This window comes from Falco biarmicus, chromosome 19, assembly GCF_023638135.1.
Source record: "Falco biarmicus isolate bFalBia1 chromosome 19, bFalBia1.pri, whole genome shotgun sequence".
Classification (NCBI taxonomy): Eukaryota; Metazoa; Chordata; class Aves; order Falconiformes; family Falconidae; genus Falco; species Falco biarmicus.
Window position 1 is genome coordinate 4763367 of NC_079306.1, and position 14142 is coordinate 4777508.

The 14142-nt window shown below is 44.7% G+C and overlaps 1 protein-coding gene across 4 annotated transcripts; it reads left to right on the forward strand.

Moving 5' to 3' along the window:
- The first annotated feature begins 531 nt into the window (after positions 1-531).
- ANP32E (acidic nuclear phosphoprotein 32 family member E) lies at positions 532-13694 on the forward strand. Of its 4 annotated transcripts, none has more exons than XM_056321794.1 (7): positions 532-833; positions 2520-2669; positions 3302-3424; positions 4897-5062; positions 6562-6719; positions 8826-8880; positions 10829-13694. In XM_056321794.1, exons 1-7 carry the CDS (start codon positions 780-782, stop codon positions 10894-10896), a joined length of 774 nt encoding a protein of 257 aa, XP_056177769.1. In that variant the 5' UTR covers positions 532-779; the 3' UTR covers positions 10897-13694. The 4 variants fall into 4 exon arrangements, with proteins under 4 accessions (XP_056177769.1, XP_056177771.1, XP_056177770.1 ...); XM_056321796.1 differs by having other exon boundaries at positions 10832-13694; XM_056321795.1 differs by having other exon boundaries at positions 6565-6719.
- Positions 13695-14142: the final 448 nt, after the last annotated feature.

Consider the following 14142-nt stretch of genomic DNA (forward strand, 5'->3'; position numbering starts at 1 on the left):
CCCCGTGGGGGCAAGCAGAGGGCGCAAACCCCCGCGAGCAGCCCACCCCAGCGCAAGGGGATGTGCAAACCCCCCATCTGCACCCGCCGAGGCCAGACAAGGGGGCACAGGAGGCGGTCCAACACCCCCCCAATCCAGTCTCCCCTCTGTGTGACCGGACACGCAACCTCCCACACGCAACCCGCCCCCCCACACGTGCGGGGGTGCGAAGCCCCGCTCACAGGGGCAGCAGCGCCCCCCACCCCCCGCAGGGCCCGGCCAGCCGCCCCCACCGGCAGCCTGGCCGTGCAAACCCCCACGCGCGACCGTGACCCCCCGCTCCTGCCCACCACGTGCACAGGGCGCCCGGCGCGCAGCGCACGACTCCCGCCAGCCCGCGCGCGGCAGGCCAAACCCCACCCCTTCCTTCCCCTCCCCCGCTTTTAAAAGGCGGCGCGCCTGACGGGCAGCGCCGTTGCCCAATGGCGCGGCGCCCCCCGCGGCGCGGCGGGGCCAATCAGAGGGGCGGCGTGTCGGAGGAAGCCCCGCCCCGGGGCGGGGGTGTGGCGGCGGGAGGGGGCGCCATGCGCCATGTCATGGAGGCTCAGTGTGCGAGCGGCCATTGACGGGGTCGGAGCTGCGGGCGGAGCGGGGCGGCGGCGGCGGCTGCCCGCGGCGTTCCCCTCCCCACTCCCGGCTCCCTCCCGGCGGCGGCCGCCGCAACAGCGACCCCGCGGCCGGTCCCCCGCCGCGCCCGGCCACCCTCCCTCGCCACTGCGGAGCCGCGGGAGGGGGGGGCGATGGAGATGAAGAAGCGCATCAACCTGGAGTTGAGGAACCGGGCCCCCGAGAAGGTGAGGGCGGCGGGGCGGGGGCCGCGCTCCCGCCCCCGCTCGGGCGCCCACCGCCGCCTCGGGCCGCGCGGGCCCGGCGCCGCCGCCGAATCTGGGTCAGCCGTGGCGCAGGAGCCCCGCGGGGCGCGGGCGGTGCTTCCGGGCCCCGGGGCGGGGGGGACCCGCGCCCCCGGCGGGCTCTGGCTGCCGGCTGCGCGCCGCGGGGCCGCCCCCCGCCCCCCGAAGTTGCTCGGGGCTGGGGGGGGGCCGCGGGCGGGCCCCCAACTTGCGCCCGCCGTTAATCCGCTCCCGCCTCGCCGCCGGCCGCCTCCAACTTGCGAGCGCGGTTGTAGTAAACAGGTCACGGTCGCGCCGAGCCCGCCCTCAACCCTTCTTTTTTTTTTTTTTAATTATATATATATTTTCAATTATTTTAAATTAATTTGGTTTTCCGCCCCCCCACCCCACCCCCCCGTGCGCTGCGTGGCGCGGTCCCGCTCCTTCCTGCCGCCGCCCCGCCGGGCGCACCACGGGCAGGGCTGCGGGGGGAGCCCCCCCACCCCCCGGGCACCTTCCGCCGCCAACTTCCCTTTTCCTCGGAAAGATGTAAAAATTAATAATAACACCCCCAAAAATTCGGGAGCTCACGCGTGCTGCCCCCTGTAAGACGCTCCCCCCCCCCAGGCCGAAGGCGAGGGGCCACGTCGCGTGGGGCGGCCCCACGCGTGGCTCGGTGGCGGGGGGAGGACACGGGGACAGACCTCCGGGGGAATGGGGGGGGGGGGGGACGGTGACAGCGGCGGGACGGAGGGAAAGTGTCCAAAACTGCTGGTTTAACCCAAAAACTGGTGTTCGCGGGGTGGGGGTTGTCAGCGGCAGGTGAGGGGAAGGGGCTCCGTGGGCCGAGCCGGGAAGCCCCCTCCCCACGTCCCCCTTGCTGTGAAACTTTGTGCTTATGGGAGGGGGCTGGTTGTTTTGTTATTCCTATATTTTTTTGGATGGAAAAAAATAAAAAAGACTTGAAGCTGGCAAAGTGTGCCGCTCGGGGGGGTTCTGCCGCAGTCCAAAAATGTTATTTAAAAAGCGTCCAGGGGAAAGGAAGAGTCACCTTGTTCACGTCCTTTCGAATGAGTGATACGTTCCACTGTAGATAAAATAATTTAAAATTAATTGGCTGTTCCTTGTTGGTCGCTCCGACCTGTATCGATTATCGAGTCGTGGTTGCAGCTTTGGCACGAGGAAATTCTTTAATTGGGCTCAATTAACCTGCAGGACTCACTGGTAAAATAATCTGGAGCCAGAAGGTTTTAGAGTTCGGAGAGAAATGGCACGCTTTTATGCATTTAAATATGCACAATTAAATGATTAGACTTTAGAAACAAGTTAGTTCGCTTGTATGTGAGGGCGGCTTCCAGCCCGGGCTGCAGTGGCACTAGGGGAGGCTGCAGTTTATCTCTCAATAAAAGTTTGGGGTTAACCGGCAGATTTTTGCAGAATTTGAAGCATGCTCAGAGAAAGGGAAACTGTTGCATGTTTTTCTTAATTTCTTTTAACTAGGCGGGTGTCAGTGATTTGGGACCTCTAGCCTAAATTTAAGACAAACACCAAACCAACAGATCGTTAACAGCCTCCGGGTTGTGGTTTGGGTGAAGCGTGAAGTTTTTTGACGCTCGTTAACCTGACAAGTGACTTGCTGTCCCGTTGAAGGTGACGGAGTTGGTGCTTGATAACTGCCGATCCAGCAACGGTGAAATCGAAGGTCTGAATGATTCATTTAAAGAACTCGAGTTCCTTAGCATGGCCAATGTAGAGCTGACATCGCTGGCCAAACTCCCCACGTTGAGCAAACTCCGAAAGGTACGTGCCTCTCCTCCGCCAGCGTGCGGAGAAGTCAAAGTCACGGGTGGCGATGCGTGGTTGTGCCTTTCGGTGCCCGCGGTGGCACGGCGCGGGGCTTTATGAGATGGCGGGCCTCTGAGATGACGCCATGTCAGATCTGCATCGTTTGAGGTTTTCTTCTTTTTAAGATCGGAAATTGGGTTGGGTATCTCCAGTTAATTAGAGCCAAATTGGGCTCGGTCAGTGAGTCTCAGGATGGTAAATGTTTGTCTGTGAAACGCTGTGAGGGTTGGCGGTGTCTTGCCGCGTGCTGGTGGGTGATAAGAGGCTGTTGGATTGCCTGGCCAGCGAAATACCTTTTGTTGCACATTTGTGGCAAAATAAAAGCTTGTGCTGAATTCCGGTACTATATATTCTACTAATTTTAAACTTTAGATATCCAAACTGTTGAGATTTTAATTCTATAATTCTCAAACTTAAAGGAACTTTTTCTCAGCCAAAGCTTGTTAACTTGTGCGGCTCTTGAGAAGTGTTCAGTTTTGTCATTAAGCTGTCAAGCTAAATGGAGAACAGTTAAAAATGATGTGGTCTGAATCTAATGGTAAGAAGCCAAGCGTTTAATTAGTTAATTTTTTCCCTCTGTATAATAGTTGGAGTTGAGTGACAACATCATTTCGGGAGGCCTGGAGGTCCTTGCAGAAAGATGTCCAAATCTCACATATCTAAACCTAAGCGGCAACAAAATCAAAGATCTTGGCACTGTGGAAGCTCTTGTAAGTATGAAGTGAGAGGGGCCGATGGAAAGTTTAGTTCTCAGAAATACTGGGTTTTTTTTAATCAAGAACTGATTCTTTTTGCAATGGAATGGTAGCTTCCAAGCGTAGCTGCAAGGGCTGTGCGTGAGCACGTGGCACAGAAGCAAGCTGTAGGGACAGCAGAGAGGGGCTTTTAACGAGTGCAGCCTACGAAATCAGCAAGGACAAAGGTGCAGTGTGATATGTTCTAGCTGCTTCTGTTCCTTTTCAGCTGAAAGGCATGCAAAATGAAATTTCATTTCTTACCTGTCATATGTTCCCTGGTTTTTTTTCCTTGCCAGCTCAGGTGAAACGGATACTGCGGTGTTTTAGGTTTGTCGGTATTCCAGTTGGTTCTGACTTGATTAATTCAATGTCATGGTTATTAGAGACAGCGCTTGTAAACGTGCCGCTGTAAAATTCCTTCTGTGTTAGTAATGGGATGTACTGAATAAGAGATTTTTGAGCTTCTGTTTAGTCTTTGAAAGAAAAGTAGCCAAGTTCTGTCTTGCTAATCCTCTTGTGTTCATTTGTTAAGGTATAGTTTGTCTAATAAGCAACTGCCTTAAGCTTTCATTAAACTATGAAGTGATTAGGATGTGTGTATGAGACGGTCAGTTAGCAGCAAACCTGGGAAGCAGCAGCAGTAGGGCATTAAACGTGGAAGCTGCCAGTGCCTGTTACTGCCTGATCTGTTCACCCATTTTTCTAGGTGATTTGGGTTGGTTTTTTTAAGACTTTGATACAGGCTGCATGTTTTTAAAACTGCTTATAAAAATTCTTTGTCTACTTTAATGGTCTGACTAATGGACCAAGTAAAGCAGTTCATGCTCTGTGGAAGAAACACGCTTTATTTAGCTCTCAGGTGCTCGCCAGGCCGTGCAGGCGGCTCGTTATCTGTATGTGTGTAAAGTCTGAAAGGTGAGGAGAATCGCCATCACTTGTCCGGTCTTCCTTGTTCGGAAAGCAAATCCTGTAGCGTAGTTAGAAATCCTACCAAGTGCCTCTTGCTTGCTCCTCACAAGATGCCTGTAATTCAATTAGTCAAGCTGTTTACTGAAAGGCTTCTGGAGTTGTTCAGTTTTTGCCTGTGATCACCTGAGCAAAAATAGGTGATGCAAACAAAAGACAAACCCAAATATGCGTTGCACAGTCTGTGCAGCATGGTCTAGTGCTTCGAGGATGTGTTGGGCGTGCTGCAAACGCGCTGTGGAGTTGATCTGCCAAAGTGCTTTCTTTCGTTGGGCACTTTCGCTGCTGCAAACTTTTTGAACTGAACTTTGTATTTAATGGGGAGCAAAATACTGAAAAGAAGGGATGGGGACCAAATAAACGCTGTAGCTGGCTGCATGGTTAACTGTGTGTGGGCTATGACTGCACTGTAACTTGAAGTACCACGGAGTTGTGTCAAGAAGGGGGGAAAAAACCCAACCCTTTTCATCTATTTTCAGCAAAATCTGAAAAACTTGAAGAGCCTTGACCTGTTCAACTGTGAGATTACAAACCTCGAGGATTACAGAGACAGCATTTTTGAGCTGCTTCAGCAAATCACATACCTAGATGGATTTGATCAGGAAGATAATGAGGCACCGGACTCAGAAGATGATGATGATGAGGGTAACTTCCTGAAATAAACTGTGGATAGGCGTAGTATGCTGTAATAAAGGTGTAAATGTGGTGTGGGGTATAGTGACTTCTGGAATGCACTGGTGAGATTTGGTGCCCTTATTCTTGAAGCACAGACTCCTAGAACTTGTTTGGTATTAACACGCTGTGATATGGAGTGAAAACCGTTGAAGGTTTTGAGTGTTCTTGAAGAAGCTGCCTGAGTTTAAGGCAATTTGACTATAAAGATGTTACAAAGATAGAAGCGTTCTCAGAAGGGGTTGTTGCTGGGAGGAAAGCTCTTTGGTGTTGCTGAATGATAGAAAGTGAGGGGATGAAGGCATTATTCTGTATGCAAAACCCTAATTTTACTGGGTTTTGTAATGGCTTCAGTCCCGTGCTCGAGTGTAGTAAATTTTTTTTTTTTGTTCAAAAATACATATACACTTCCTTTTGATCTGACCTCAGTTGTAGTCACAAATTCTGCACCTACAAATTCTGTGTTGATGCGATTGCAGGAATTAGGAGTAAGAGTGCTCTTCCCTCAGTGTTCTTGGCTTAACATAATGACTGAAACAGTCAGAGCTGTGAGGATGGAAAACCATCCCAAATGTGTTTGAGCACTGTTAGCAAGTATGATGGGCTGTTGTTGTGATACAGCATCTTACGTGTGCGTTGTAAACATCCACACAAACAACTAGCGAGATTTGGGCTGTATCTGTTCGTGATGGAGGTTTCTCAGTGTTTTCTTGGTGTCTTAAATCATGCGCTGGGAGCTGACACTGCTGAGTGTGGGGCCGTGGCTGTCAGGGGGCTGCCCAAGAGTACTCAGACCCATCAGATTTTGGAAGCCCGTGTTGAAAAGAGCTTGATAAAAAGCCAAATAGTTGATACTTGGAATGTGAAAATAAACCCAGTATTTGAAAATAGATTAATAGGTTATTAACTTGAAAATGAATTTAAGTGTTAAATCACCTTGTCATTTCTTGTAATTCGCTTAACTGAAACTGTGAAAGTGATTATGTGCTCCAGACATAGAAATGAAGTGGGAGATCATGTCTCTGGAACTGTAGGTGTTTCATAGCTACTAGTAAGTGATTAAATAAGATATATGTAATATGTTAAGCTGGTTTTGCCTTTAAATATTTTAGGGTTTGATTCTATAGAGAAGCCTCCCTCCCCCTTCCACCGACTTAAAATTTCAGCTTCCTTCCAGGAGTTTGCATACACAGCTGCTTCGGGCATTGAGAATTTTGCCTGAAGCTTGTGATGTAAAAATGGTGGTAGGCTTTTCTTTAGGGGAAAAAAAATTACAAAGATTAACGTCCTTGAAATCGTGCTTGTTTCCCATGTGTTGCAGAAAACGTTACAACTATATATGCAGCTGTTGTGTGTATATGTATGTATATGTACACAATTACATACCACTGGTGTGTACAAACTCGCATAAGGAGGAGTTAATGGAACTTGACTTTTAGCTTAGATGTTTACAAGTGTATTCTTTGTTTCAGAAGGAGATGAAGATGACGATGACGAAGATGAGGATGAAGCCGGTCCTCCAGGAGAATACGAAGAGGAAGATGATGAAGATGATGGAGGTTCAGATTTGGGGGAAGGCGAAGAGGAGGAGGAAGTTGGTCTTTCCTACCTGATGAAAGAAGAGATTCAGGTAAAGTTGGTAAACTCTTCCAAATGGAAGCAACGCAGAGAAACTGCCTGCAGGCTTCTGTGTTAAACTGGGAGACACCGAGTGTGTCAGCGCAGGGTCGGTGCAGTGAGGGGTTTTCGAGAGAACACTGCTGTCACAGCAGAGCGCTGAGCAGGACGGTGGCTGTCAGCTCTGAAGATGGTCCTGGCTGACTTCCGAGACTTGGGTCACTCTTATCCCATCCCGTAACGTTGCAGGATGGTGGAGCCACTTTATTCTCTGTGAGCGACCAAAGCTGTTCTCCCCAACATTTTGAAACTATGTGCTACTACCAGTTAAATGGTCAGAATAGAAACATATATTAAGTAGAATAAATTCATTTCTTTTGGAAAACCAAAGAAAATACGCTGGTCTTGAGGAAGAAGAGAGTGAAGCAGCAACAAGTTACCAGTACTTCAAGTAAAAAAAAAAAAAAAACCAAAAGAAAAGTCTTAGTTTTTCGCTGCGATAAATGGGGGGCTTTTCACCATGGGCTCACTTGAAAATGTTCCCAGTGGTGGTGTGAAGAGCTGTGGAAAATAGCCCACAGGATCTTTCAAGTACTACTGTGCTAAAAAGCAAATGAAGTAGTATTAAGAACCTAGGGTAAGAAAAGATACATGGTTTTACAAGGTTATAAACAGATTCTTGTAGATAGAAACTGGTCGTGCCTAAATGATGATTGGGTAGAAGTAAAACCCGGGATTCCTGATGTAGTGTGCTCTCTACAGCTACGGAGGATCAGAGGGAGTGTGTGTCTGGCACAGATTTTGTGTGCAAGTTTGTGTGAGCAGCTCGCATGTTGTAGATCAAAAAAACACCCCCAAACCTGTGGTCATCACTTCCGGTACTCTTGCTTTTGATAAGTGGTGACTTCCTGTCAGCTGTGTTTCACATGGATGTGCAGAAAATCTTGAACTAAGCTCTTTGGTGTTTTTCATTTTGTTCTGGTAACCACGGCTGGTATGAAGGGCTTACGTCTGTAACTTTTTCTGCCTTAGTACTCTGAAGAGGTAACAGCTGTAACACAATTCATGAAGCTAAACTAAATAACTAAACCTGTTTTGAAGCCAAGAGGTTAGAGGTAGTTCCTTGGAAGATTAACAGTGTGTGACTAGGAAGAGTGTCAGGAGTGAATTGTGTGTGGTCGTTCATGTACATGGATGCTCTGCATGTTTGGTGACCAGGAATTGCCACACAGAGCCATGAAAACGTTAGGGTGTTCAGGACCATGGCCCTTCTGTTGATGGGGCAACAAAACCAGGTCCTAAGTTTGTATTTTGCATTCGTTTAGGTTAGCAACAGATGGTGGTCAGGGTGAGGTATGTAAAGTCTTGGAAGAGTTCTATTCTGGTAGCTCGTTCCTGTATTTTCAAAAATGAAGTCATGTGCCATTCTAATTGCAGTGGATTTATCCAGAGTGATTTTTCATTCCCATGTGCTAAGGGCAAATGTTAGATGGGCTTGCTGTTTTCACTTGTTGCATTACCCAATGTATAAAATTTGATATAGTGGGTGGATATAAAAATAAGACTTTAGTTTCTCATCAAGGCTTGACATGGTGCTGGTAGGACAGAGGTCTTGCACCGTTGTTTTGACTTTCTGGAGCTGCTGATGGTTAACTGTTTACATTTTTCAGCTATCAGCTTTTTTTAAAAAAAACCGAACAACTAAATTCATTTGACATAGAAACAATTTTGTGAAAATATTAGCTGTTCTGCTTTCTCTTTCTTGTCTTTTAATGTCATTGGGTTACGAGGGGAACTAAAGCGGTTTGTCGTCGCTATTTGCCGTCGTGGCCTCTTCAGTTAATCTTGCAATAACTTACCCTTGAGCTGGCGTAAAGTAGTGATAAGTGGGGAAAAACGACGGAATGAGAATGCCAGGTCAGATGATACCGCTGATTAAATGTACTGCAGTCGGTTTGGCTGCCTGGCCTTATACAGATGTCCAGTAACAAAAAAGTAAATGTGGAATGTGGCCTCTGCTCAGAGTAGGTGGGATTTTCTGAATTTCTGCTCAGGAGCAGTGTGTACGCCAAGCTTCAATAAACAGCAACTGTAAAAATGTTTCACAATTTTTGTAAAGGATGAAGATGATGATGATGACTATGTTGAAGAAGGAGGTGACGAGGAGGAAGAAGGTAAGTTCTCAAGTTATTAACGTTGTGACTAAAACAATCTAATCTTCGTAATTCTGAAACTATGCAAATCTGGGATGTGCAGTTTAATAGCATAAATCACTGTTTGGCTGGTCTGTTTCGGAAGGTATGTGAAGTATTTTAGGATCAGTTTAAGCAGGAGCTCGAGCAGGTAGTAAAGCAGCAGTGGAGTATTTGGTATTTTCTTCTATCTGCCCGCTTGTAAGATAGAAACAAGGACGAAATGACAGTTTTCAAAGTCTTGTTGGGGCAGTTTTCCAAATTGAAGGATACTGCATCTCCTACATGGTTAGAAACTTTAATCTTCAAGAGTGGACAGAAGAGGGACTTCTGTACGCCTTGCAAGTTTTATTTATGTACATTTAAAATGCCTTGTTCAGTGCACCAGAGGCTCTGCTGGTGCAGCCCTAGAAGCAGTGGTAGCAGCTGTATCTTCTCCCTCTATCAAGCTGAAAGTGGCCTGCAGTAAAGCTGCTTTCGGGGGCAACCTTAGCTAGTGAGCCTAATCGTATCTTTTTTTTTTTTTTCTACCTAGTCCTTTTATCGATGGTTGTTACTTCTTAATTTCATAAATTACTCTTCTGATGTCAGACACATGCATAATAGTCAAAAGCTTGCGAAGAAAAAATGCCAGCCTGTGCGGTTCATCCTGCTTTAGGAGGGTACGGTGCCTTGAGTGTAAGTGATGTGAAAGACAGGGGCGTTTGTGCAGGCCAGTATGGTCTCTTTGGTATTTTGAAGAAAAAAGTTTCCTTTGCAAGAAATGGGTTACTCAAGTATTTTTTCATAAATTAATTTTTACCTTTTGATATTTTAAGAAGGATCTCCAAGGAGTTAAACAGGGCAAACATATCACTCGTTCTTTTTTTGCACCTTATTTGAGGTTTCCAAGCTTTCAGGGTAGGACCTGGCCTTAGGGTTGATGCTCCTACAGGACCACTGGAACAGAAGTTAAACTTCTCTTGGCAGGAGTCCCCTGTTCCTACCAGTCAGTGGCTGCTAAAGTCCCTTCAAAAAAATGACCAAGCTTCATCTTAAAATGACCTGGCTTTTCCTCTTGTCCTGCTGCGAGGCTCTCCTAGAACTTCCATTTTCCAATGGTTAGGAACTCTGTCCTAACCTTTAAGCTAGCCCTAGCAGCAAATTTTTGTATTAATGCTGGAGTCTGGTTCCACCTCTGTGTCAACGAGACAAATTCTAGAATTTCTCCACAGACTAGAGCCTGTCTCATCCGTATGCTTGGCTTATGGATCAGTTTTTGGAGATGTACCTTGCACTTGAAAAACCTGAAATTCTGAAGTAGTAATGCTAATTCTTGAGTTTTTATAAATGCAGCCCTGGAATCTATTAAGACAACAAAGCAGGCAGTCAGGATGGCTAATTAGCCAGGAAATGACTGCTGAAAAATAAATGTATTAGATTTGACAAAATTGCATTTCATGATTTCACCACAAGAGCGCATAGTCCACTGACTGAATTAAACATATTTCTAAGAATAAGCTCAAAGATGTTTATGCAAGATGCTTATATCACTTTGTCACTGGAGAGAGAACGGAGCTTGGTATCTGCAGAAACGGCTGCATTTTGGGCAGGATGTATGCAGCTTCTAAAACCCGAAGTTGGGGAGATGGAAAAACGTCCTTTCCGTTGTAGTTCTCAAATAAGTGTTAACAGAAACACTTTTTTATAAATCTACTTCATATCGGTGATCCCTCTGTGGAACATCACATGCTTAGCTTGAACTTAATTATGGAGGGCAATTGAAACTCATCTTTTTTTGAGAGCCGTAAGCCATGCAGCAGTGTGGTAGTGGTGAGCATGTTAACGATGAACAAACAGTAATCCATTTCAATTACCTTTTCTAAAAGCATAACGTTACCTTTGTGATGTCTGAGCAGAACGTAATGCAATGTGTGCCTCTTTTCCTTAGCAGAGGGCATTCGAGGGGAGAAGAGGAAACGAGACCCTGAAGATGAAGGCGAGGAAGAGGATGATTAATTTGGTATAGACACAAGTAGGACCAGACTCTTAAGTTACAGAATACGCAATAGTGATTATGCAGATCTGTATGTCTCCATGTACCATAGATGTCCCTACAGAAGATAATATGTTAACTTTTTATAGGAGAAGTGTGGTTTTACTATTCTTGCCCTTTTTATCATTCCAAATAAGATATAATAGCCTGTTAGTGAACCTCTATGTAGAAAACAATTTTCAGCCCTATAATCACTGAAGCCATTGTCAAGTTTTTCCCCCTAGATTTTCATTTGGAGCTCTTTAATTTTATACAAGCTTGCTGTGTTGGTCATCATTAGCCCAGAGGTAAACCACCCATTTCACGTGGGTTTAATATTATGAATTTCCTTCAAGATTTTAAGGTTTTTATACTTAAAAAGCTGAACTCAGAAATGCTATATGGCAAATTCCAGTCTCTTAAACGAGAAGTTGACTATAGTCTTGAGTTTACCAGGGATTCTGTTTGAAGTCAACAACTAGATTACACCTTTATTTCAGCTTCTTAAAAGGTGACTCCTGTAATATTTTTTTTAAAGTCTTCTATCCATTTTGTGTGTTACATCGTAAAGCCTAAGTGGGTTTCAGAAGATTTTTTTTTTTTTTCCTGCTTGTTCAGATGTTCAGTGTTTGCTGGAGTGTTCTCTAGATCACTGTTCAAGAACGTATCTTGGCAAAATGAAATCTAATTCTAATCCATTAATTTTCTCCAGAATACATGGTCATTGCAGGTATTAACAAAAGCAATGTGTAGTTTCGCTAGAAAGTCAGTGTTAAACCTTCACTCACTTTGCTCTTGCATTGTCATTTTGGGAATTCTGCAACAATCATGGTGTTTGGCTATGAAATATATGCATTTCTAATGCAGACGTTAACGGGTAACTCCTTCAAGCACATTTTTTTTCAAACAACCCCCCACACTTTTATAGAATCACCGAAGGGGGAAAGATGAACAGAAGTTAGTCTTTCTTCACAGGTCACCTTTTAAAGTTTTTAAATCTGGTTGTAGGCAAAACATTCAAGTTTATGTATAATACTAGTTAATAGTTTAGGGTTTTTTATATTGAATGGCTGCAGAGACTTGTTCCATTGCATACAGTTGGTGGCAAGTACAGGAGACACGCAGACAAGCTTTTTTTTCTAGCAGCCTGATTATGACCAACAGGTTGTAATAATTCTGCCCCGATGGATTCATGTTTTCTATTTGAGCCACTGCGAAACAAGTTCAGACATACAGCATTCCTTTTTCAGTCATGATTTGGATTTAAAATGGTAGTCTTGATATAAAACTAATTTACATTGTCACGTAGGTACTGAACCAAATATCACACACAGCTTTATTCAAGAGACTTATTTTTATATCTGTCTTGGCTGACAATAGCTGCCATTAAACTGGGGGAGACACCAAGGGTGGGGAAGAGGGAGATTTCCTGGACTTAAGTCAGAGTCAGTCGCCCATAGATCGGTTACCTGTGAAAGTTTAATAGGTATTTCACACACTAGCAGACTTTAAATGTGACTTCCAACTCTTAAATCAAGTTTAGATACTGCAGGGTTGAAGTTCTGCAAAGCCCAATTTCTTGTGTGTGTGGTTTTTTTCCCCCGAATAGAGCCTTAAATCATAGTTTCTCATGTAGCTGTAAAGCATAGCCAGCCATTAAAGGCATCTGAATGAAACGAGTCAGGCAGATGGCAATATACTTGGAAATGAACTGACTGAATGGGTTTTGCATTTTTTTAACGAGTATCTGTAAGACACTAGAAAAAGTAGTGGTAAAACTACATTTGCAACCACAATCTAAAGTTCCTGTGTTTGTGTATGAATACTGAATGAATAGAAACCTTAGGTAAGTGCACATCCTATCTTGTCGTGGAGGCTCTGTGTTCAAGGCAGTTGCTTTGTGCTCAGCTTTGAGATAGAAAAGTGTGTTTTCCCATCTGTTTGCTTTTTTTTTTTTTTTTAGTCTCGGTGAATGATTGAAACCTATTATTTATAAGTGTGTACTTCTAAAGTACCTCATTGTCAGGGTTTTCCTTAACTGTCTTTTACTGATGCATATAAAATTAGTTTTCAATGGAACAAAACTTTCTAGTTTGAATTAAAATTACTTGAGTACTGGTCTTGTTTCAGTAAGCGAGTCCAGTTTTGATGTTGGATGAGCAAATCGGACAAAACACAATAAACTCGGAAGGGGTTAGCAGACCTTCCCCAAGATAGGCAGAGTTAATGCTTCCTAAAACCAACTTGCAGTGTCGTGCATCAGCCACTACGTCTAAAAATCTGAGCCTCACACACAACTTCAACTTCCTAAGTAACTTTGTCTTTTCCTCAGTGTTACCATCTAAGTATAGTTTCATATTTGTCAGCTTGGCATGCAATTAAACAGCATAGCATTTTTTAAAATAAGTAATACAGAGCCTCCAGATAACTTTTGAAACTTTTTTGCTTGGTGGGTGGTCTTTTCATGCAAATATGTAAGGGTGGGTTTTATATTTTGTAGAGGTTTTGTCCTATTTTAATGCTCTTTGTATGGCAGTATGTATATAGTGTGTTTTGGTTCCTTATCAAACTCTTTCCTTAAACTTTGGAGTAACTGATTTTGTGCAACTGTGTTTTGAATAAAGCCATGACAGTGTTAAATTAAAGAAAACAACCCTGCAGCACTCTTCTGATAATTTTTAGTTGTAACAAAACATGTTTCCTCCCAACGTGTGCTGTAAATTTTAAATTAAAAAGTTTTCAAACCGAATTATTTCAAATAAATTGAGACTATTGTATTGGATTACTTCTTTTAGTATGTACAGCTGTGGAGAATGTGGTATTTCTTAAGGAATGGAGTGAGAAGTAATTGTTCTTTGCTGTTGCCTTTTTGTTGTGGGGGGGAAACCTGCAGCATTGTGTATCTTTCTGGAGCTAGAACTTGGACTTTATGATACTTCAGAGCTTGGTAACATTGTCACAGCCAAGGAAGGAGGCCATGGAAAACCCGAAGTGGTGTCTGGATAGTTCCCTTAGTTTCCAGAGGAGTTGAATGTAGAAATGAGCCTTGGAGCTGACAGGGCTTTCACATACTGGATAAATCAATACCATTTGAGTGTAGCTGAGCTATGTAAGTCTGGCTGAGTCTTAAGAAACAAAAATGAAAAATCAAGAGCCTGGTTATATTTTGTTTTCCCTAAATACTGATTTCATGTGCCTGAACCTGCAAGTCTGATGCTGTCCCTTCAAAG

Excerpts from the sequence above, each read along its gene's own strand:
- ANP32E (XM_056321794.1), top strand. The coding sequence starts at position 780 with ATGGAGATGAAGAAGCGCATCAACCTGGAGTTGAGGAACCGGGCCCCC. Across the intron at positions 834-2,519 it reads GGAACCGGGCCCCCGAGAAG|GTGACGGAGTTGGTGCTTGA; the intron begins GTGAGGGCGGCG and ends GTCCCGTTGAAG. Across the intron at positions 6,720-8,825 it reads TGATGAAAGAAGAGATTCAG|GATGAAGATGATGATGATGA; the intron begins GTAAAGTTGGTA and ends ATTTTTGTAAAG.